Source organism: Chroicocephalus ridibundus, chromosome 3 (assembly GCF_963924245.1).
Source record: "Chroicocephalus ridibundus chromosome 3, bChrRid1.1, whole genome shotgun sequence".
NCBI classification, from domain to species: domain Eukaryota; kingdom Metazoa; phylum Chordata; class Aves; order Charadriiformes; family Laridae; genus Chroicocephalus; species Chroicocephalus ridibundus.
Genome location: NC_086286.1, coordinates 41400094 through 41423843, shown reverse-complemented (window position 1 = coordinate 41423843; position 23750 = coordinate 41400094). Strand labels below are relative to the sequence as shown.

The 23750-nt window shown below is 45.4% G+C and overlaps 1 protein-coding gene across 1 annotated transcript; it reads left to right on the top strand.

Annotated features, from left to right (window-relative positions):
- Positions 1-1090: 1090 nt before the first annotated feature.
- Positions 1091-19882, top strand: LOC134513824 (protein ELYS-like; the record flags this gene model as incomplete). Its single annotated transcript, XM_063330997.1, has 24 exons — positions 1091-1211; positions 1931-2184; positions 3880-4060; positions 4867-5074; positions 5792-5908; positions 5998-6082; positions 7710-7857; positions 8508-8640; positions 8728-8909; positions 9296-9357; positions 10190-10318; positions 13603-13693; positions 13782-13871; positions 14034-14174; positions 14950-15054; positions 15830-15923; positions 16872-16995; positions 17117-17173; positions 17955-18101; positions 18193-18380; positions 18550-18694; positions 18790-18921; positions 19511-19658; positions 19746-19882. Coding segments are annotated over exons 1-24 (3219 nt in total), but the record flags the coding sequence as incomplete, so codon positions are not given.
- Positions 19883-23750: the final 3868 nt, after the last annotated feature.

The window sequence follows — 23750 nt, the reverse complement described above, 5'->3', positions numbered from 1 at the left end:
TGCCGTTTCACCCGGGTATGAGCTAGCAGCCCGGGCTGACTGCCACAAAAAGGAGATGGACAAATTCCCTCTCCTTCTTCCCGATGCGTGGTCCTGCCTCCTTCCTTGTGCCACCTCTTATGCTTGCTGGTTGTCTCTGCAAGGCAGTTGAGCTCTCGAAGCTGGTGGAACACCACCTGCTTTTCTGGGTGAGTTTCCTGCCTGCTCAGGGAGTGAACTTGGCTCCTAAAGTGCTCTAAGGCACTGTTAAGGCAGTGCGAGGTGAGCCACAGGAGTACGGTAGTAGAACAAAGGAGCAGATGGAGAGATGGGAGGCGGCGGCAAGTCCTCTCTTTTGGTGGCAGGGAAGTCAGCATGTTTTGTGAAACCATCTCTTCAGCTGCGGCTGGCCATATTTTTAGCTTTTTCGTCAGTAAGCCCATTGCATTGTTGGCCCTTGAAACGGATTTTCAGGTACTACCGTCAGTCAAAACTGACGTCCCTGAACCCTGACTTGGCTGAATGTGATTCTGCTTGAACATGTAATTTCTCCATGTTTATTCTTCTTGGAGCTTTTTAATGCAAAAATCTATCCTCAGCCTGTGACTCGTGGTACGCTCCTTTCTTTGGAAATAGTTTGGAAGTCGTAAGTACCTAAGGTGAAGACCAATGGTAATTTTGGCTGCTAGAAGACAACTGACAATAAGTAACAAAGGGTAAAGTAAGAAATCAAGGGAAAGGACAAATGGAAAGTTGTACCTGTTACTGAGAAGCTTTTTAAAATCTGATTTTTCTCAGCTCCCATCTTCCTAACCTGTGTGAGTAGACTTGAACTCAGTGTATTGGGCTTTTTCCTGTTATTTCTCTGTGGATACGTCTGGGTCACTTTTTGTTGGTGATCTCACAGGCATCAGAAAAGCAAAGGATTCTCCTTCTGCTCTGCCGGGAGAGCAAAAAGTCTCCCGAGTGCCATTATTTGCAAGGAAAAGAGCTAGAAGTGATGTCTAGGGGATTTTTCACTGCATACTGATGAAACTTCTGTCACTCTCAAGAATAGTTCTGGCTGACGTGAGTCTAGTTGTGCAATTTTTTCCTGTATTTACAGCGAAGAATGCGAGACCTAACAGCTGAGGTAACGAGCAGTCTGCTGCAGTTTCCAGAGGTGACTCTTCAGGCACTTGGGGAAGATGAGGGAACCCTCGGCTCTGTGCTGTGCGGGAGGTTTTCTGGAGGTGAGCATTTTCCTTTAAATTTGGTCTCGGTACAAAGCTGTTCTTGCCTGGAGGCTACCTGAAGCCTCAGGTCATCGTATCAGCTGTGTCAGGTTGGTGCTGTTAAGAGGCATCCTGTTTAGAGAGAGAGAACAAAAAGGGTGCTTCAGCGATGACAAATGCTAATATTAAAACGTGAGTATAGTTAAACTTTGAAGTGGACTTTCCAGGTGATGTGACAGTAGAGCTGGGTGCCTATCTGGAGGTCTAGGCTTCTGTTAAGACCAGGTGGAATCTATCTACCTGAGTGTAAATGCAGGAATTGAGCTCATACTTCCTTTGGGCTGGCAGTAGTTCAGTGAAACAAAATGCCTTCGATTCTTCCTCTACGCTCTAAGACTTGTATTCCCATATGCGTTTAGATCATTTCTAGCAAAACCAAGGCGAATATGGTATAAAGGCTGTCGATCAGGACCTTGTCATCTTTATCGCAAACAACCCAGATTCTTCGGTGCGGGAATGACAAGTACAAATGCAAAATAACAAGGTGGTTAATTTTAGGAGGGATTGCTTGGGGATTTCAACGGGTGATTTTGAATCATTGACTAGAATGAGGTAGGTCGGTCTTCCTCTGCTAGGTACGTTTATTGAAGGAAAGGGGCAGGCACTGTGATTTTTTTTCAGCTGTTTTCAGTCTTCCGTTGGACATTTGCTTCAGTCCTCTTTCTTTTCTCTCACAGGGAGAAACGGCCTGGCGTGGTTGGCACGTGGTCCTCACCTTGAGGTGGTGAACTGTGTGACAGGAGAGCGGCTCTCTGCGTACCGTTTCAGTGGAGTCAATGAACAGCCTCCCACTGTTCGTGTGGTGAAGGAGTTTTCCTGGGAGAAGAGAACTGGACTGCTGGTTGGGTTGGAAGACGCAGAGGGAAGCGTTCTCTGTCTGTACGACCTTGGACTCTCAAGAGTGGTTAAAGCAGTTGTTCTTCCCGGGAGGGTAGGTACTTTTTAATTGGAGAAACGAAGCTTTGATGTTGTTAGGTGCTGCGTAGGCCTGTTTTAGGACAAGCTTTGGAGCGTCTCTTTGTAGGAGGTATTTTTTCTATCGTGCGTTAACATCCTGTCACTTGAGAGTATCCAGTCAAGACGGTGTTGCTGTAAAATCTTGGGCTTAATGTGCCATTATTGTTGGAGTTTACTGAGAGTAAAACAAGTTTTCTGGTTTTATTGTAGAGCACAGAGTTACCTGATTCTCTCCTTCCGCAAAAAGGCATTGAAAAGCACCTTTGTTTGGCCCTAATTGCTTGATTTCCATCAGAAATACCGTCTTTAAAATGGCTCAGAATTCCATAGTTGTGCTGTAAATGACTTCGACACATTGCCTTGAATCTCAGCCTAGCAAGCAGGCTGAGGAGAACACATTTTTCTGTTGACTTAGGAGAGGAAAAAAGAGCCTCTAGTGAGTTATCTGACAGATTGTTGGGAGGTCACCTTTCAGCCTGCAGTCCTTGAATCTCTGCTCTCTGACTAGTGTGTTTGTGTAGATGGGACACACTGGTGTAATGTTGCTGATGTTTTCTGTCTTCTGTAACCCAGAAACTCAAATGATGTGTGTCCCCTAGCCTCATTATCTTAATGTAAACAAGAATCGGTGGCAGTCAATAGAACATCAAGATTCATTTTTATCATCTTAGAATCTGCAACAACTAACTAACTAACTTCTTAGCCAGCTTTCCATCAGCTGCTTTGGTTTGACTTGCTAGAATACAGGTGGAGTTTTGTTTGTTTGTAATGCTACAGTGTGATGACTAGTAGTAAGCATTCGTATTGGGGTGACTGAGAGAGAGAAATACGTGCAGCTTTAGCGCAGGAGTCTTTGTGTGCTCGTGTCTCTGCTCTAGCAGTCAGTGTTGTCCTGGGATGTGCTGCAACGTGTGCTGAAAGGTCTGTCTTCGCCTTGTGAGACAGTTGCGTGCAGACTGCTGGGCACGTGAAAGAGCAGTGTGCGCTTCCTCCTTCAGATGGAGTCACCTTTTTATCTGAGAAGCTGCTGCTTTAGGCTGGCTTTTAACATTTTTCTCAACATTCGTGAAAGCGCTGGTGTGCATTTAAAGCTTCTTTTCCTTTATGTGGTTGTTACTTTTCTTCTAAATGCGGACTAGTGTGAATTTTACTAAGCTGGTCTCTCCCTTCAACGCTTTCTAAATACGTTTCGCTCCCATGGAAATGGTGTGTCTCCCATGCAACTTGGCCGCTGCCTCGTCTGACTCTCGAGCCCTGATTTATCCTAACGCCCGTTTGTCAAAGAAGGCATAGACTGTATCGCGGTGCTGGTGGGCTGTGAGCAGTGGGAGACCTCGATGTAGTTGTGTTTGTCTGTCTTAAGCCCCTTGAATACGATAAAGTTTCTTGCGTATAACTGATTTTCTGTGTTTTCCTCCAGTTAATTACTGCGAAGTAGGAAATGGAAATTGCTAAGCTGTACTAATAGAATGCCCCATGTAAGTTGAAGTTAAGTCACTTACCCGCAGGAAATCTAGTAAATGGAAGGCAGTAACAGGTTTTTGTACGGGGCTTTTTTGTCTGTCTCTTTTCTTGATCTAATGGCAAACAATGCTTTGATGCTCCTGTATTTACTTTCTCTATTGAGCTTGTCAAAGAGCTCAAATAGTAACTTGTAGTTTTCCTGTAGGTAACCGCTATAGAACCCATAGCGAATCACGGAGGACCCAGCGTGAGCACTCAGCACCTCCATCAGAGTCTGCGATGGCTCTTTGGGGTGGCAGCAGTGGCTACAGATGCTGGCCATCTACTTCTGGTTGACCTTAGTTTGGATGATTGCTCCTGCACTCAGAATGATATCGAAGCATTGGGTAAGCCTGCAGTTTTTCCACATGAATTTAAACGCAAGAAAACTTCTGTCTTCTAACGAAACAGTATGCATCCCACTTTGAAGACCCTTGTGTCAGACATTTCTGACGACTGGTTACAGGTGGCAGTTTGACATCGTATAGTCCCGACCTGATTAAACCTGGGAGCGTCTGACTGCTCCTCGCAGTGTTGTAAATGCCCCCTCCCGCCAAGATCCCTGTGCCACTATGATTCTTGCCAGAGAGGTGTAGGAATTTTGCCACGTGAGCCGGTGCGGCCGCCTGGTAGGAAGTTGTGTTGGAGGAGCCCTGTTTCCCGGGAATGCTCTTCTGCTTGTGTTAATTGACTTGGGGCAAATTTTGGGCTTGTTTTTTAAAATAAACCCCACTTACCAACACCCATGCATTTGGATGAATGAAATCTCGAATAGGTGTACTCAGATTGCATACACCGTTTTGGCTATTACAACAGCAGCTTCAGAAATTGGTGCCACTTCAAACACGAGGTGCCACTTCAAACAGTTTCATCACGAGGCCCAAACTCCTGCTTTTCAGAGTCCAGGAAGAATTTGTCTATGAAAGTTACGCTTTTACCTAGCTTTCAAACGTGAGTGAGAATACTTGTCTGATCCGAGAGTTCTTATGTTCTTTGAAGACATAAGTAATGGAAATGGCAAAAAAAAGTGTTGCATAAATGGCTATTTTGCCTGGCACGGTAGCATTAGATGATAGGGGTTGTCACGTCAGTGCCTAAAATGCAGCCTAAATGGCATAACGTATTCATTTATTGCTTGGTTTTGTGTGTGTAGATCTAGAAGTTGTCACTAAAAATCCTGCTGAAGTTGCACAAAGAAGAGAAACTGTGACCAGCGAAGGGAGACATCTCTGTTTTCAACTACAAAATGCTTCCGGAACAGCAGTATCAGCCCTGTGCTACGTAAGCAGAAGCAACCAGCTCGTTGTGGGTTTCTCGGATGGCTACCTGTCGCTCTGGAATATGAAAACTTTGAAGAGAGAGTAAGTAGGCCTTTACACTTGGCCATGCCTGGAGGTGTGGGGCTCTCGATTTGTTGCTTAAGGAAGTATGTGGATGTAAAGAGAACTTTTTCAGGGACTGACATGAGTATGAGTATAATCTTGGCACGTTCAGAAATCCTCTTCTGACGTAACTTTTCAGTCATACCTGGATCAAGTGGTCCGCCTTCTCCCCAGTGGACTAGGATTGTTTTCCTTATTGTGCCTGTGGATTGAGGAATTGTGGGAAGCATGCTTCCTGGGGTTTTCAGAACCGGTTACTGCAACTGGGGCATCCATTGAAAGGCTGAAGTATGTCAGTGATGTGATTTTGGTGCCGATATTCTCTAAAGTGTCCAGGGTGAAACTAGTGAGACATGAAAACTCAATTGCTGACCTGTGCCTGAAAAATGTATTCTTTCCTGCACGTCAGCTTTGGCCGAAAGAGCAATCTCACCTGAGATATTTGGCTAACTTCTGGTCGGGATTCCCTTCAGCAGATCTGCACTGACTCCCCAGAAGCTGTTGGATGCATAAATAGACAGTGGAGGAATAATTAGGTGGCAAGAGTAGAGTGTGGAGGTACAAATAAGGTTCAGAAGTCAGGAAGAACAATGCTTGACGTAGTCCACGAAACGAGAAACTACCTGTGTTTGGGCCACTAGGCTCACCTTTTTTTTTTCTTTTTCGTTTTGCTTTTTTTTCCCCCTAAACCTGTAGGCACCACTCTCAGCTTGAAGGAGGGAGGATTCCTGTCTATGCTGTCACTTTTCAAGAGCCTGAGAATGATCCTCGCAATTGTTGCTACTTGTGGGCTGTTCAGTCTACGCAGGAAAGGTGAATAGAAACGTCTAGGTCTACTAACACGACGATGAGGACTATAAAGCAGCTTTGTAACCAAATTTCATAATTTATCCCTTTTTCAGTGAAGGTGATGTGTTGAGTTTACACCTGCTGCAGTTAGCGTTTGGTGACAGAAAACGCGTGGCCTCAGGACAAGTCATGTATGAGGTAAGAGGTGCATGCGTGGGAAAAGCAGACAATAGTAATTTTCTCTAAGGGAGTATCAGTTGAGTTACAGGGGTGAGATTTACCATCAAACTTCAGAGCTGGCTGAAAAAATAATCATGTTTTGCTGAGTCTTCTTGGGCACGGCCTTTGTCCATACCTTTTGGAAAGAAGGCGTAGCATTTTATACTGCAGTGTCGTGTGTCCCAGCTAGATTCATCTGCAAAGAGCCCGTATAAATGAAATTCCTGAAGAGGACGCGGCTTTTGCAAATAAAATTATTCTGAAATACCAAACGAATGGCATGTAGGAAGAGAAGATTGGGCCTTGAATCGCTTGGTTTAACCAAGCTTCGGACTTGAAGAAGCTTCTGTCTCTCTCCCTTTCTTAAAATACAGTCATACTCTAGTCTTTGCTGATCTTCAGTTTTATATTCTTGGTTTCCCTTAGAGCTTTGTCAGCCGGACTTTTCACATGAAATGCACCTACAGTGTCTCTTCAGTGTTGATCCTGACACTTAGTAGCTGTAAAGATAACTCGTTCTTCTTTTTGGCTGGGTGACCTATTCAATCTACTCTTAAAGCCAGGAAAATATGTAATTTGGTCAGAAGAGTGTACCTAAATGTTAGATCTGGCTCCAAGGAGGATGCGTTTAAAATACAGATGTGAGGTATCATTGCATCTCAGATAGCTAACAGAGACAAGGCGCATCTGTTAGATGTGTAATTCCATTCAGTTGTACGCCTGGAAGTCTTCCAAAATCTTTTTGAGGGGACAGTAATCTTAGTTCAGAGCAAGTCTTTCCTCCTGATTTGGTACTTTCTCTTGCATATTCTCAATAGCTATGGAACGAAACAGGGGTGACTCTTGTATCGTGGTACTCTGGTTTTTGTAGGGACTGTGCCTTTTGATTTTTTTGGATTAATTTAGATTTTGAGTGTTTTGCTTATGTGTAGGAAAGGTGCTTCCTCATTTGCCACTGTTGCTTTTGCATAGATAGAGGTTAGGTGTTTGGAAAAAATTTCTTTAAAATGCATTATCTATCACGGTGACCAAGTAGAAGGATCTTCCAGGGATTCATGGCGTGCTGGATGCCATCTCCTTATCTTTGTTGATGTGCAGGGGTTTTATGACAGAAACATACGTTGCTCTAGAGGAGCAGCGCACCCGGATTGGGTGTTTTAGTTTTAGAAGGGCTTTGCTTGCTGTTCAGTATTACCTTGCCGGTATTTCAGTTAAGGCTTACTGCTCTTTTGCTGGGACTTCTCTAACATCATGAGTTCTGTAGTCAAGATGCAGAGCCAAGAGCTTTGCATGCGTGTGTGTTGCACTATTTCAGATATCCCTTTGTAGAGATATATTTAGGTTTTATAAAGAAACCTTGATGTTGCAAGGAATTCTGCAAAGCATGTTTAGATCTGCAAAGCCTTTACAGCCAAACTTACCCATTACGATTTGACACTGCATTCTCTTGCATGTCAGGCGTAGTTTCTATTTACCATCAGAAATAGGCTCATGTGAAATACACAGTATAATAAGCCTATTCTGTTAGACTGTCTTTCATATTTAGCCATAATGTATGTTTTTATCTTAGAATGACCTTTGCTCTCTTCTCTGATTTTTCCCCCAGGGTTTGCAATACCGTGGCGAAAAGTTCAGTTTAGATCTCACGGGTGGAGTCTTTCCCTTGAGAGGCCAGATGAGTACTAAATTAATCAGCTGCCAGACTGTCGAAAAATTCCGCAGCGACGTTGACGGAGAGGATAGCGTAAATGAAGGTTTGTTCTGATGTCCGTGTTTGGTGATTTTAAAAGAAGTGCTTTTGGAACCTAAGCAACGAATGCTGTTCTGTCCCCACAGTCTGAAAGTCTTGCCTATCTGCATAGACTAGATTGTTGGGATTATTTACGAAGAAAAAATGGATGCTTAAGTTATGTGGGACTTCTTTAAGGGAAAAAGTGGGTTTTATTTTATGCTTGCTGACATGCTATCGCGATGTATGGTGGGGCCGTTTGTATGATGATGGTCAGTCGTTTTACTCCTCCAGCTGCCATCTTTGAACAAGAAGTTCAAACTCTCCATTGCTTAGGAATGTTACCAGAATTTTTTCCCTTCTTCAAACCGATGTCCGCATCTGCATCCAGATGGTAGCCCGTCACAAGTGCTGTTCCCCAGGGCACTGCACTGGGGCCACTTCTCTTTAGTATCTTGACCAGTGATCTGGACGAGGGGACAAGAAAAAGGGGCAGTGTGACTGAAACCTGTTACAGAGATGTTTGCTATTCCGTAAGTACTGTAATCACTCTTAGTAAGTGTTGTGTTTCACGAGTGACAGAAGAGAATGAAGCCAAAATAGAAAGTGGTGTTTTAAAACTATCGGATCTATCGTATTTTCTACAAGTCAGAAACAACGTCTTGTCTTTTACAGTCACGTCTCCTGACACCAGTGTCTCAGTCTTCAGTTGGCAAGTGAATACGTACGGTCAGGGAAAACCATCTACTTACCTGGGTGTATTTGACATTAATCGCTGGTATTCTGCTCAAATGCCAGATTCGCTAAGGTAGATTTTTCTTCAGTAGTTTTCCATATGCCTGCCAATAATTCATTTGAATGTCGGCATTTAGCTTACGCGCTTGTTTTCTTTAAGGCCGGAAGAATTCCCTCATGAGTGCCCCTATTTTGCACTGTGGTCGCTGGATACCGTAGTGAGCGTGACTTCTCCGAAGCTCCTTTTGGATATTCTGGTCCATGAGCGGAGTCTAAGTCGGGGAGTTCCTCCTTCTTATCCACCACCTGAGCAGTTTTTTAATCCAAGCACCTATAACTTTGGTAGGTATTTCACTGCTTTTGAGAGTGATAAGCTTAAAATGAGGTCAAATGCCATTCATTGGTTCTCTTGTTCAGTCATTGTTTGTCATTCAAAACCCAAACCAAACCAAACCAAAAAACCACCCAGTCCCCCCCAAACCCAACTCTGATCACGTTGTACTGACAAGGTATTTACTATTGTGGAACATATCTGACAGCCGGCTGAGTTTTGGTGCTTTTGTAATGTAGCCGGTGAAGTGGTGCTGGTTATAGCCTGAAATGACTGTGAACTGAAGCTCAAAGCACTCAGTTATATGTTTCTAGATACCGGTGTGTAAAAAATGTAAAGTGGTCATGCCATAACTGTGAGAGTACGGAAGGTTGTCAAACGTTCCCTGTTTCTGCAGATGGTACGTGCTTGCTGACCTCCGGAGTCGTTCACATGACTTGCACCGGCTTCCAGAAGGAGGTGATCTTTTACTGTATCTTTATTGCGAGTGGCAGGAGATGTAGCTTTTCTAAGTTTTCTCTTGCACTGCTTTCCGTGTTAGGGACCGTTTCATGCTCATCCTGCCCGTCCACACGCATAGTTGCAATTGTATCCTGTCGCCAGTTGTATGCAAATGGTAATGTTTTAGGTCCCCTCTTGGGACTGTACAACTGCCGTTGTCTCCTCTTGAAGCACGATCGGGGATTGAACGTCTAGAAAGGAATGCGACGTTGCTCCAGGAGCAAGAACAAAACCACTGTAGAAGGCGGGGAAAGGTGTTACTTCTTTATTGCCCCTCAGTCGAACTGCCTGCATAGTCTTGAGTTAGAGTTTTGATCCCCAATTCTCTTGAAAAAGGAGGGAATGGAGAAAATGAAAAATCACATAACTGTTTGAGGAGTGAAAATTTTGTTTTCTCCCAAACTCGGCCAAATTATAACTTCTGAGCCACGGCACAGATTGTGACAGATAATTTTGAGTGAAGTTTCAGCTCACTAAATGTTTCCAACATGAATCGGCTTCCATACGAACAGGCATAGAAAGGATCTTCCAAAGCGTGAAGTTGCATGTTAGCTTAGCTTATACAGAATGTATTTTGTGTCAGTGTTGAGGGAAAGAGCAAGGCCTGTGTATAGACAGAGAAGGTAGAAAAGACTTAATTACGCAGATTGCTAACCTAAAGCATCTTAGTGGTTCAGGCTGTCTGACGGTGTCAGTGAACATTTAGATTCTTCCTTTTAGAGGTTATCCAGAAGCGTAGTGACGGAATAACAATGCTGTCTTAATCTGTGGTTTTCGATCGATGTTTCAGACCTTGAATTTTTTGAAGAAATCTGGTCCTTCAATATGGGAAGCCATTCAGGATAGCTACAATAGGTGTCTTGTAGCTGGCTTGCTGTCTCCAAGACCAGTTGATGTCCAGCCATCCAGTTTGAGTCAGGTGAGTGCCTATGAGGGAATCAAGGGGGAAATACATCCATCTGGTCTGACAGGGCTGGAGGGGCTACAAGACACGATAATCCAATTTTTGGATTCTTTGCAAAGTTGCATTGAAATACAGGCATGACCTGAGCTAGCAGAAGTAACCGTATCCTTAGATCCAAAGTAGTGACTTTGACTGGGAACAGCCCTAAGAGATCTGTCTTTAGAGACCCCTCTCTTAATTCGGTGCCACACACAGATGCACACAAGGAAGCGTGCAGTCAGTGCTGGTCATGCCCAACATAATGCATGTGTCCCCCAGAGTAACCCCCATCCCTGTCAGTTTCTCAAAGCAGTGGTTCAGTGCAGTAGCCGACGATGGGGGCGTCTCACTGGGATGCGAGCTCTTGCAGACGTCGGCTTGCTGCACTGTCACTGTACGTGATCATTTGCTTCCAAGGAAGTGGGCTGTGGTAAAGGATTACTGCTGTCAGCTCTCCCTGGCAATTTCTTCACGGCTTGCCCTCGTTTTCCCTTCATCGGTAGGCTTTTCTGCATCCTCTCCGGGCGGATCTCCACCTCTGTAGCCTCTGCCTTGTGCTGCAGTAGCCCAATTTGCTGCTCTGAGACTGCCCTCTTGCAGCTGCAACACCTTAATCACCTTTATCTCATGACACTCGCTACCTTCTCTGTGCTTTATGCCACCACAGTGACTTCACTCCCCCTGCCATAGGTTTTCCATTTGCATCAACCTTTCTCTGTCATTTGAAGAGTTCCGTGAGAGATGGAGCCTTTGTGATGAGCAGCCCATCTTCTTCCCCCCGGCAGGGTCTAAGCGAAAGGATCAGCCAGCTGGTCATCATGCAGTGGAGCCATCAGCAGGAAGGGGAGAGCAGCCTTCCCGCTGCCCTCATCTTCCTGCCTCCTGGATTCTACATCAGGCTTGTTATGCGTTTGAGCAGGGATTTCCTGTGAGTGTTAGGAAGACAAATTTCAGAAGTAGGGTCAAGAAGCTTGCTTTGCAGTTTTGTTTGCCACTGTGAGCAGTATTTGGTGTGTTTCCTTGCCTGAAACCAGTATTCAGAAAAGGTGGAAACATCTCATGTGTCTTCTAATGTGTAGAAATCGCTTTGAATGTCATGATTTTGCCTGGAAGGGAAAGATACTTTTCAGTGTGTTTAAAAAACCAAACAAATCTCCCCTCCCCTCATCACCCCCCACAACAAAATAAAGTTTTCTGAGGGATCCTTTCATCTGAAAGAAGTATGAGAACTCCAGCTGAGACAAGCTACTACTTAATATCGCGCGTCTGTGCATACCTGTGGATTATTCTTCTAAAGGATTAGCACCACATTATAATCCAGTATTTGAAGAGCCTAAAATTTAAACCTATTAGAATGGAAATGTTTCACTTCTTTTCTGTTATTTCAGAAAATTCATAGAATCGTTTGGGTTGGAAGGGACCTTAAAAGATCATGTAGTCAACCTCTCCTGCGGTGAGCAGGGACGTCTTCACCTAGATCAGGTTGCTCAGTGCCCCATCCAGCCTGACCTTGAATGTTTCCAGGGATGGCACATCTACCACCTCTCCTGGCAACCTCTTCCAGTGTTTCACCACCCTCATTGTAAAAAATGTCTTCTGTATATCTAGACTGAATCTATCCTCTTTTAGTTTAAAGCCGTTACCCCTGTGTCCTATCGCAACAGGCCCTGCAAAAAAGTTTGTCCCCATCTTTCTCATAACCGCCTTCTAACTACTGAAACCCCTAATAAAGTCTTCTCGGAGCTTTTTCTTCTCCAGGTTGAACAACCCCAATTCTCTCAGCCTGTCCTCCTAGGAGAGGTGCTCCAGCCCTCCGAGGGGCACAGTCACCTGCCTCGACCTGCTGGCTGCACTTCTTTGGATGCAGCCCAGGATATGGTGGGCCTTCTGTGCTGCACGTGCACAGTTGAGACACGTCCAGCTTTTCATCCACTGGTACCCCCAAGTCCTTCTCCTCGAGGCTGCTCTCAATCCCTTCATCCCCCAGCCTGTATTGATACTGGGGGTTGCCCAAGGTGCACTTGGCATTGTTGAACCTCATGAGCTTCACACAGGCCTACTTCTCGAGCTTGTCCAGGTCCCTCTGGATGGCATCCCATCCTCCAGGCATATCAGCCGCACCACTGAGCTTGCTGTCATCTGCAAACTTGTTGAGGGTGCACTTGATCCCACTGTCCATGTCACCGATGGAGATCCTAAACAGTACTGGTTCCAATCTGGATCCTTGAGGGACACCACTTGTTACTGATCTCCATCTGGACATGCAGCCATTGACCACTACCCTCTGGATGCCACCATCCAACCAATTCCTCAGCCACCAAACAGTCCACCCATTAGATCCCTGTCTCTCCAATTTAGAGGGAAGGATGTTGTGGGGGACCATGTCAAAGGCCTTACAGAAGTCCAGGTAAACGAACCCGTAGCTCTTCCCTTGTCCACTGGTGTAGTCACTCCATCATAGAAGGCCAGTAGGGTGGTCAGGCAGGACTTGCCCCTGGTGAAGCCGTGCTGGCTGCCTCAAATCACATCCCTGTCCTCCGTGTGCCTTGGCATAGCTTCTAGGAAGATCTGTTCCACGATCTTCCAAGGCACAGAAGTGAGGCTGACAGGTCGGTAGTTCCCAGGGTCCTCCTTTCTACCATTTTTAAAAACGGGTGCAGTGTTTCCCTTTTTCCAGTCACTGGGCATTGTTACCAATTTGCCAGCGCTGCTCGTGGAGGGGGTACGCTTTTTTTGACCTTCCTTTTCTGGCTGACTTATAACTTAATTTTCTGGCTGACTGAAAATTCTAACAGTGTTTTTGGGTATGAGACCTGCTTCATGTCTTCACAGTCTAGAAAACTGCTTGGCTGTAGTTGCAAGAGTTTCCAAGCAAACAGTGTATTTGTTCTGCCCCCTTCGTGCACTCCAATGGCAAACCTACATGCACAGAATGCGTAACAGGTGATAGCAGAGGATGTTTCTGAAAATAGTTGGAACTCAGTACGTGAAGACTGTAATGCAGAGGCATGCGAAGAAAGATTAGAATTAGGCTGCAGTAAGTTGAAATGTCAGAGAAGTGTGTTAATGTGTTCCTCAGAGCAGTGAGCAGTCCAGCCTGTGGCTGGAATTAAGAGAAAGGACGTGGCATTCCTGGCCTGTGTCCTGATTGACTTTGTGATGTCTGAATGAGTATACAGTTAGAAAGAAACATTTACTGTTGATGGTTCACATGGTGCAAGTAGGTAAGATTCTCATTTGAGTTTGTCTGTTACGTTTAGGAGGAGCAGCTGGAAGCAGTATTGTCAGCTGCTGTCCAGACAGGTTCTGTGGGACTTCTGACTGGATGCATTAAACATTGGATATCTGAAGGTAATACTTGGAACGTTGGTTTTTTACGTGGTACCTCTTTGAGTTGGAGCCTGTTGATTCATTTCTTTTTTGTTCTCTTTGTTTAAAGAGCAGCCAAGGTCTGCTGGTAATTTACGGTTTGTTCTTGAGTGGACATGGAACCAAGTGATCTCTACAAAGGAAGAATTTGACCAAATCTGTGAGTACTAGTGTAGTCATTCCGCAAACCTAAAGTCGTTCTTTCTGATTGAGCTTCCTCAGTAATACGCCGCTATAGGATATTGCACGCGGTCCTTGAAGTGCGCCTTGAAACTCTGGAATTGCTCTGTCGGCTAACGATTTAATATTTATTCTTGAAAAGGTGTTCCGCTGTTTGATGGCTCTTGCAACTTCATTGACCCCCAGACATTACGGTCTCTCCAGCGCTGCCAGTTGCTTTTGAGCAACCTTAGCACGGTCTTAAACTGTTTTCTCACAGAAGCACAAGAGCTTACTGAAAAAGGTTTGTAGTAGTGCTACAAAATCTTTGGTATGTTTTATTAAGATTTGGAATTGTGGCAACATGGGCTTTTGTTGTTTCTGAGGATTGGAAGACAGTCACATTTAGCTGGGAGAAGGGGCTTAAAGCTGAGCGCTTGGGACCACCACAAAACACGCATGGAGTTCAGGGCAACAGTTTATGGTGGAGCTCATGCAAGGGGGTGGGGGAGGCTACATTCAGAGAGAAGCTTTGTAGGCAACTGGGCTGAAATTACAGCAACCGAATGTGGTATTGCTGAAAATTATTCCTTTGAGTTCTTAGCTAGCAAGTTCTAGTTGCATGCAGACACCGTGTTGCAAATTGCTAAACAATACGAAGGAAGCGTAAACGAGTAACATGCAAAGTAAGTTACTTGAGTTTCTACAGCTTTTTCTCTTAGAAATGGTTCTTGGCCTATTGAGAAAAGAAAAGACTATCCCTTTGCTATCAGAAGAATCTCTGCTACGTGAGAAACAGATGTCTTATTCCTGCGTGCATTTAGTAGTTCAGGCTTTGGGGTTTTGTTTTTTTTTTTTTATTTTAGCCTTTAGTGAGTTTAGTTCTTTATAGGGGTTGCTTTTTGTCTTGGTGGTGATAGTGGTTTTTTTCTTCAAATAAGAAAGCGATACAGCATGAAAAACGCAAAGAGAAAGATTTCTAATGTGCTATTTTTATACTTTTGGTTTAGTAGGATGAAGGGAGTTTTGTGAAAATGAACAGAATTGCATAACGCTAATCATCTCCTGCCTTTTTTCAGGTTTTGCAGACGTGACAAATAAGCAAGCGGTAACCGGCCTCATTTCTTTGTATGCACAAGTGGTCATCTGGTTCTGTCGATCCGGTCTCCTTCCAGAGGGTTTAGGTAAGCGTGACCTGTCATACGTTTGTAGGAAGGCGACCATCCAGTGAGTGACTCCCACGAACGCATGCTTAGCCATGTTTTTGTAACGGTTTCGTCAGGAAGAAGTCGTGCTGGTTCAGTGGCAGGGTGTGCTGAAGTTCTGTGGGTGAAGTTGAGATTTTGCCTGGTTGTCAAGTACACGGCGTAGAATGAGGCAGGCAGTTTCTTTCCTGGGTGGATTTTAGGAATAGCAATGGACCCCTGACGTCACGGCGCTGCTTGTGTCCACAGCTTGAACTACTTGAGATTTTAAACAAAGTACTATTAAACAACAAGTACCGGAATGCTTGTTTTTACAGTGAGAGCATTACCTGCATGTTTTGAACTTTCTATCAGTTGCTTGAGGAGAAAGTACACCTTGGAAATCCTTCTTTAGTTGGATGGATTAGAAATTCCATTGCCAGCCTTAATTGTCTCACAAACAATTGTTTTAAACAATGGTTTTAAAACCATTCCCTTTGAGAACTGGGTGGTTTTTTTTATAGTGAACTTCAGCTTACCCTACATGTTGTGAATGCTGCGTGAACTGTAACCTTGAAACGGCACTTGGGGCAAGAAGGAATTGAGTCTTGTCTCTTAGAGTTCTTTTAGCAAAGGCAGAAAGAGGATTGGCTTCTTTCAGAGTTGGAGGCTTCTTGATGCTTAGCTTGTACGATCTTCTGTCTCTTTAGGCAAAAAATTTCGTTTACAAGTGTGATATGACTGCTTTAACTTGCTTCTACTTTGTTGCCTGTAGATGACGATACGCGTTTGTCAAGACCTTTCTACAATTATCCTCTGATTGAGAGCTACTATACTGGTCAGCGACAGAAACTTGAGCGTTTATCAAGGTAAGAGCTAGAGGAAGACTCTAGAACACTTCCACGGCAAATTCAGAAGTGGAAGGGAATGGCTTTTATCTCAACAGTTGCATGGGCTATGCGTAATGCCGCTGCCAGCAATACTCTTGACTTCAGTGACACGTGTGTTCTGTTGAACAGAGAGGTTACTTTCCTGTGTTAAAACGTTGCTATCTACCTCTGCTTAGTACCACTGGTTGGTATCATCATTTTTCGGGAGTCTACTTTATTCATTGGCTAATGTGTATAATTTCTGACTACTGAAAAAGGCCATGTGATTAGGACAGGATCAGTCACCTCCAGTTCAGCAAAGCAGGGTGTTCACAGAACAATTGTTTTGGAAGCAGAAGAAAGCGTGTTTTTTAACAAACAATCATCTCCGTCCTTGACTGGTAATAGAGGGTCATAACTGTATTGGCCTAAGTCCCCTTCTCCCAAGTACGTGGTGTGATTTCGTAAGATGGTTGGAGTTACATGGAGTTGGCACGCCTCGCACTCTGCTGGCTGTCGGATAGAAGTCACTTGCTAACGTCAGCTCTCTTTCCTGGACTAGCTGCCTAGCACATAGGCGGCATGCCTTGGATTAGCCGATAATAGGTTTTTCTTTGGAAATTGTACTGAAAACTGAATAAAGAGCTGACCAAGCTTCGGCGATGGCACTGTGACCAAGAGGCTGCAAGGTGAGTTAAGGTGGAAGCTGCAGGGTAGGAGGTATTGACTTCAAAGTTCATCTTCCTTGGCTTACTTCTCAAGTAACTTACATACAGGCTCGTGTGTTCCTTCGAAGCACAGAGCCTCTAGTGTCCTTTTTCTGCTTTGTGCCATCGGGAGATGAAAGGGCAGGGCTGCAGTCAGCAGAAGACTGGAGGAAAGCTGTTACACCGGGAGGCTGGAATTAGTGTTTAACTCTGTCCAAATCCTTGCTACCTTTTGTTCCAGAGGAAAATGGGACTCGGACTGCTTGATGGTTGATGGAATGGTTTCCCAGTTAGGAGACCAAGTGGAGAAGCTGTGGCGGAGAGATGCAGGAGGAACTGGGAAATACCCGCCTGCCAGTTTGCATGTGAGTGTCCTGTTCACTGAGAACAACAACAAACGGCCGCCCTCCCCGCCAAACCCCACCCAAAAGCCAATGATTTAGGGAAGACAGGCGTTTTTTCAGAACTTTTAATTTTTCATTTCAGGCACTGCTGGATCTCTATTTGCTAGAAAACATTGAAGAAAACTGCAAACACGCAATTGTATCCTTTCTAGTTATTTTTATTACACCTCCAGGGGATGCACATAAATGTTCTTCAGTGTTGGTCGCCGACCTGTTTCGTAACATTTGTCCTTAGTTTTTCTCCAAATTTAAACACCGTTTAAAATTTTCTAAAACACCCATGATGGGTTATAAAACAATTTCTGTTTCAGAGCAAAAGGATTTCTAAGAGTGGTTTACCAGTACCGGATTTTTGCTGAAATCACGGGTTTTGCAGCGCAGCTCACGGTGCTTGCTTTGGTTCCGTTGAAAGTGCAGGCACACGGAATAAGCAACAGGGAGAAGAGAAAAGTCATGGGGCAGAAACTTAATTTTTAAGCTGCTGAAATACACAGCCTTGCTTTTGCTGTTTGTTGCCTAACCCGCGAGGGGAGCCTAGAGAGCAAGGGGCTTAGAAACGCTTATAGCCCAGAGCTGTCTCGTTAGATGATGTCCCTAAAAACGGACGTCAGAAAGAGAAAATGACGCTACCAATGAGTGACCCGCATACTGGTTTAAATCCAGTTTTAATCATTCGGAGCTGAGCTGTACTGTAAGGATGCCACAATTTACACTGTTTTATAGACGCTGGACATGAGGGAAAAACCCAACTGTGGAATTTATTTGCTGTAATAATTGAGCGTTGGATGCTCCAATGTTTTGAATGTATTTTCTGCTTCCTACCACTTTTATATTCTTACTTCATTATGTTTTTCTAAAGGTAATGTGATAAAGTTTTGGTCTTACAAACTGATTAGCCTTAATGAGATACCTGATGTCAGACAATTTACTTGCTGCTGGATATCAAGCGTTCCTTTCCGAGTGAGACAGAAACTTCAGTCGACTCCTTTGCAACTGCCTTTGGCATGCCTTGGGGACTTGTTAAGCTTGTTGAAGGTTTTTGGCTTCTAGATCACAATGATTACGAAGTAAGTCTGGTAGAGTTGAGTTAGAGATACATGGCAGTACAAAGCTATAATCTAGAAAATGATTTTAAAACCCGATCTCTAACTTGTACAGAATTCACTGGCCCTGCTCTTTCATCCCGCTACAATCAAAACGGCGTCATGGCAGCACAAGAGAATTATTCAGTCCCTCCTGTGCCAAGGGGAGCATGGGCAAGCCCTCAGATACATCCAGCTGATGAGGCCACCCACGGCAAGCAGCGGGGAAGTGCAGCTTCTCCTCACTGTGTTGCTCTCCAATAGGTAAAGAAATACACCCCACCATTTTGTCACGCAAATCTTGTGAAAATGGAGAACAAAGAATAGAAATCATCATCCCCTAAGTTTCCTTTAAACTTTGAGTACAAGACTCTTGGGGCATCTCTTTGGTTATGCTATTAACATGCCTTTACGTCTGAAACATTAATTACAGGTGCATGGTGGAGGCTTGGGGTCTGTTGCACCAACATGCCGCTCAGGCAAACTTAGAAGACCTCTTAAAACACATGTACGAAATGTGCCGGGAGATGGGCCTGATGGAAGACTTGCTGAAGCTGCCTTTCACAGACACCGAACAAGTAAGTGGGAGCAAGGAAAAATGTTCATCGTCTCTTTGAAAAGAGAAAAGGCAGAGCCATAACAGATTTTTGGAATGATTTTTTTTTTCTCATAGGAGTGTTTGGAGAAGTTTTTAAGGACCAGTGCTGGTGTTCAGAATCAAGAATTCCTTTTAGTCTACCATCTGCAGCGTGCCAACTACATTGCAGCACTAGAGCTGAATCAATCCATGAATGTCAATCTTATGGTAAGCGTGAACTTGTGTTCTGGATTTGTGACGCGTTTGCTGTTTTCTGGAATCATAGTTTTCCAGTGACTCAAACTTCTAAGGTGGTTTGGAAGTCGTAGGTCCTGCATTTGAAAACTGTCATGCGGCCAGGTGGTGTGCGTAGGTCGCTTTTTCTTGCTTGTTTTAATCTTCACATCATGTTGTCCAGGGTAATTTCCAGTTGTCCCGTATATTCAGGGCACTGGCGTTTCAGGAAGAACAAGGGAAAGCCTGCTATGTAGTAAGTCGTTAGCAAATTGCAGGTGATATCAGAAAATTGCAGGTGATAACATGCGTATCAGAAGAAGGTTCTGCAGAGTGCCAGCATTGTTTTAACTTCAAGTTGTAGGCTCTGTTGCTATTCCAGTCTTCCTTCCACTTTGCTAAAAGTACCAGGTGAAATCGGTGTGTGCGGATGGGTAGAACTTGCCGCTGTTCTGTGCAGTGGAGGTGTTTTCCCACACCCGTAGAGGAAATCTGCTCACTAATGCGAAATAGCACGGAGAGGTCTGTGCAATGAACTTCTTGTAATGAGTTAAGCTTTTGCTTTCCGCTTTTCCTTCATCAGAACGACGGCGATCATCGCTTGACCGACAGAGCAGTTGCCAGAAATTCTCTATTAGCCCAATATGGCAAGATCCTTCCACGAATTGAAACGCAGCTGGCCGTAGAGAGAGCCAAGCTTTACCATTTGCCTGCACTGGCCTCAAGAGAAGGTAACTTGTAGCGGGGGGAAATAGAGGGGAGAATTCCCTGTCACTTGGATGACACCAGGCTGAAATTTTCCCCCTCTTGCTTTCCAGTCTCAAGACCAAAGCCATTAACTCCAGTAAGAAAACAAGCTAAAGCAGGAAATGTGCGTCGAAGACCAAATTTTCTGGCGAAAATATTGTCCAGAATTAAAGAATCCTGGGCAGGAATGAAGGAGAAAACCGGTTTCTCACAAGGTGGATTTTAAAGATGCTGTCGTTTTTATAGCTGCTAAACGTGCTGTTTCTTCAGCAGGATGTTTCTAAAATTGAGGATGTTTCTAAAATGGGACCTGTTGAGATCCAAACAGGAGAGCAAGCAGTTGGGTTTCAACAGCACCCGCCAGTCCCTCACTAGAGACAGGAACAAGAAGAGACCTTAGATGCATTCACTTATTCAGCTCGTCTCGGCTTTGGGATTTAGGACAACACTGTAGAGAAGACGGGGCTGGACTTGGGAATACGCAAATCCCTCCTGGGAGTCAATGGAAAATTTGGGTTGGGAAGAAGGCAGCAGGTCACAAAGCTTCCGCAGTCATTCCCGTAGCAGTGCAGTGAAGGTGTTTCTGCTTTCGTTATAACTGGTGGGTACTGATGTAGATGTAAGCGCCTGGTTTTGGCTTGTGGGCCCTCACTGAATTTAGGACAAACTGCTTACTGCTTTCTTGTTCGTAGATTTGTAAGCATAAAAGGAAAGTTTACGCAGACTAGTATTTCTTGACTTTAGTTTTGAAGCATGGCGTGTTGCTAATAATATATCGCTTTAGCAAGTTTTGACGAGGCGGGAGGCAAGAAAATAAGCTGATTCTATGGAGACTGCTGTTGAGGGGCTGCTTCCTTCTGCCGTTGTTGGCTAGCACTGCAACTTAGAGGGCTGGGCAAAGGTCTTTACACGTGGATTCAATTATCCCGACCATCCGAGTCCCTGGAAATAAGTAACGGTTACTGCTTTTGTTCTCACCGTAAAACCCCGAGTATCTTCACGTGGATCTAGAAGGAACGAATAGTTGCTCAGCACAGGGAACGGGAAAAGACGAGGTGGAGCTATTTAGAATATACTGTGCTGTCTCAGGCAGTCCAAGCGGTTCCTTGAAGTGCAGGGTTGAGCTGTCGGATGTGAGGGCTGGACAGTTTGACAAAGTGTTGCCGACTGGAACTTTCAGCTTTTCTCTCATCGCTGCCTTTTACCCTGTTAGATGCAGAGTGGGTCGCCGTGTGGGCATTTGTCGTCAGTGCAGGAAGTACTGCAATGGGATGATTTCTGCCAGTTGTGGCTACAGCTCGCATTGTAAAACTGCTCACTTTGTCCAGGAGTGGTGGCAAATCGTAGTCAGGAACAGAAATACCAGAAACGGGGCACGCGATGGCGTACACTGAACACTCTCTTCTCCGTCCCTTAAACACAGAGGCTGTCATCGGTAGCAGAGAGTACACTGTATGTTTCTGACTTTACACCCAGCAGTGATCTGAAAGGAAAAGCGGCATTTCACTGTCCTCAGTTTCATCTGTGTGAGTGTGAAGTCAGTCTGTTTGGTAATGACTATTGCATTAACAGGCTTTTTTTTAACTGTAGGTGGTGGAAGATAGTGCGCTTAAGTCACCAACCTCAGAAGCAGCACCGGCAACGCCAGGATAAAGTGAAGGACATCCATCGGGCGATCGTCCATACAGCTAGGATTCTCCAGAGTCATAGTCAGCATGTTGTTTGACTGTCAATAAACATTGTTGAATGTGATGCAGCTGAAGGAGACGGAGAGCTTTTTACACCTCAGAGTAATTTTCAGAGACAAGCGTTGTAATAAGGAATGCTCCCCAGCCCTCCTCCTCTCGCTTAGCTTTTGTAGCTGAGCAGACGGCAGAGGGTATGGAACATCCCTTTGGTCAGTTTGGGTCAGCTGTCCTGGCTACGTGCCCTCCCAGGATCTTGTCTTTTTTCCTCCTGAGTCCTTTCTCAGACCCAGCCTTCGCACCGCACCCCTAGCAGCTCGCCTCTGCATCTCCGGGATGATCAGTTCGCCCTCCTCTACGAGCAAAGGAACCCAGAATATCTTCCAGGAAGGAGAACTGGAACCCCACGTGGACTGATGGAGTAAGGTGGGCTGTAGTTAGTGATTTTTCCAGTTAAAGGCTTTACAGACCGTGATTACACTTGCAGTTTTATAGAGTTTGCTCAAACTGCTTACGTTGAGAACTGGAACTGCAAATCAGAATGGCAGACTTGCATTTGGTCTTAAACGGCTATGTTAGGCCTTCTGTAACGTCACCTGCCTGCCTGCAGGAACACTCGGAATTAGGAGAATTTGAGATTTGAGGTTTGTGCGGTGACGTCATCCTGGAAGCTTCGTCCAGTTTTGTATGGACTGTATCTATTTCATTCTTTCCCTTTTTATTTTATTATTAGGATTTCATGAAAGCAGTTTAGTTTCTCCTAAGCTCGTAAATCTCTCTCTACCTCTCCTCCTCCTCTCCGTGTACGAGAGGTTGGGGGGGAGCATCTGTCGCCGGCCATTGGCCAATTCGGCCAAAACCACGACAGATTTATTGGCGCCCGACGTGGGGCACGAACGCAGCTCTGATAGATTGCCTGAATAGTTTGAATTCCAGCTTGTTCAGGGAGAACAGAGAGTTCACAGCATGTCGGTCTTACGTGAAATCTGGTATCGTGCCTTTAGAGAGCTTTGTATGAAGTTAATGGATGCAGTGGGGTTTAAGCGGTCAAATATATTGCATGGCCTGTTTCTCGTTTGTGTTTGGACGCGGTGGTCTAAGCGTGCCACGTTGGCGTGGGTTTGCCTTCAGAGGTATAAAATAATTGCTTGGATAACGGTTCTGCCTGCCTATCTTGGGCATGTCGTGATGGAGGCTTTTCCTAATTACACTTTCGGGATGGATTCTTTTCCTCATTACGCTCTTGGTCGTACCTGGGGAAAGTTGACTTTGCCCTTCGGTGATGATGCCAAAGCGACAGTAACAGAATCGGGATGAGAAACCTTCGGGCCGTTTCGAGAGTGAAGGTTACTTTCATTCGTACGTGATCCTGTTGTCGGTTTTCCCGAGTGTGTTGCAGGGCTGGTTTATTGTTAAATATCGGTGCAGGAGTGAGTATGATGTGACATGTGATGTTGCTACTCAGACCCCGGGGCCAAAGCCGAAGACAGCAGAAACTCGGGCAGCCCTGCCACCGAAAGCTGCAGTAGGAATTCAGACAACCCCCCCACGGAAAGCTACAGCAGAAACTCAAACAACTCAGGTGACTGCCCAAGCCGCAACACAGGCACAAACAACGCCACCGGCCCCGACACCAGCCCGAGCGGCATCGGCTGCCCCCCACCGGCCCCGGCATCGGCCAGGCCCACGGCGGCTGCGCCGCCCAGAGGCCCCGGCGAAAGCCACGCCTCCGCCCATACAGGCCAAAGCCACGGCCCGGCCGTAGGGACACCGCCGCCAGCGGCATGGGCTGCCCCCACACGGGCCCCGGCAAACGCCACGGCTCCGGCCCGGAGGCGGTGGAGAAAATGACTAAGACAATAGCTGAGCAAAATGAGAAAAGTGCGAAACTTCTTCATGAAATGCTTGAAAAAGTGTCTGAGAAGGGGAAAGAATCCCACTCTTCCCCTGAACAGAGCCAGCTTGCAGTCATTAAGAAACAACGGTAGCGATTCAGCTTTTGGCCACCTCACTTGCTCTTCCTCCCTTGGCGGTACAGTTCTGCTCTGACTTTGCGAGCCTGTCCAGCTTGCTGGTCTCCTGGGCACCGTTTTCCCCACTTCACGGTTCAGTTTTCTATTGGAACCAGAAGAGGGAGGGGCTAGGAAAGGCCAAGTGGGTGCTACTCTTTGCAATGATGGCGTGCTCTCCTGTCATTCCACCTTACGAAACCACGCTCTTACGGTCTTTAGTTCCCCATAGAAGGCAGGAGTGGGTCAGACGACGAGTAAAGAGAACGTCTTGTTTCTGGCCGTGTTTTCCGGTTCCTTCTGGAAAACCGTCTGGGGAGAGTTGCCTCTTAAAATCAGGGCGTGGGGGCGCTCAAAAAGCTCACGCGAATACTGAGTGAGA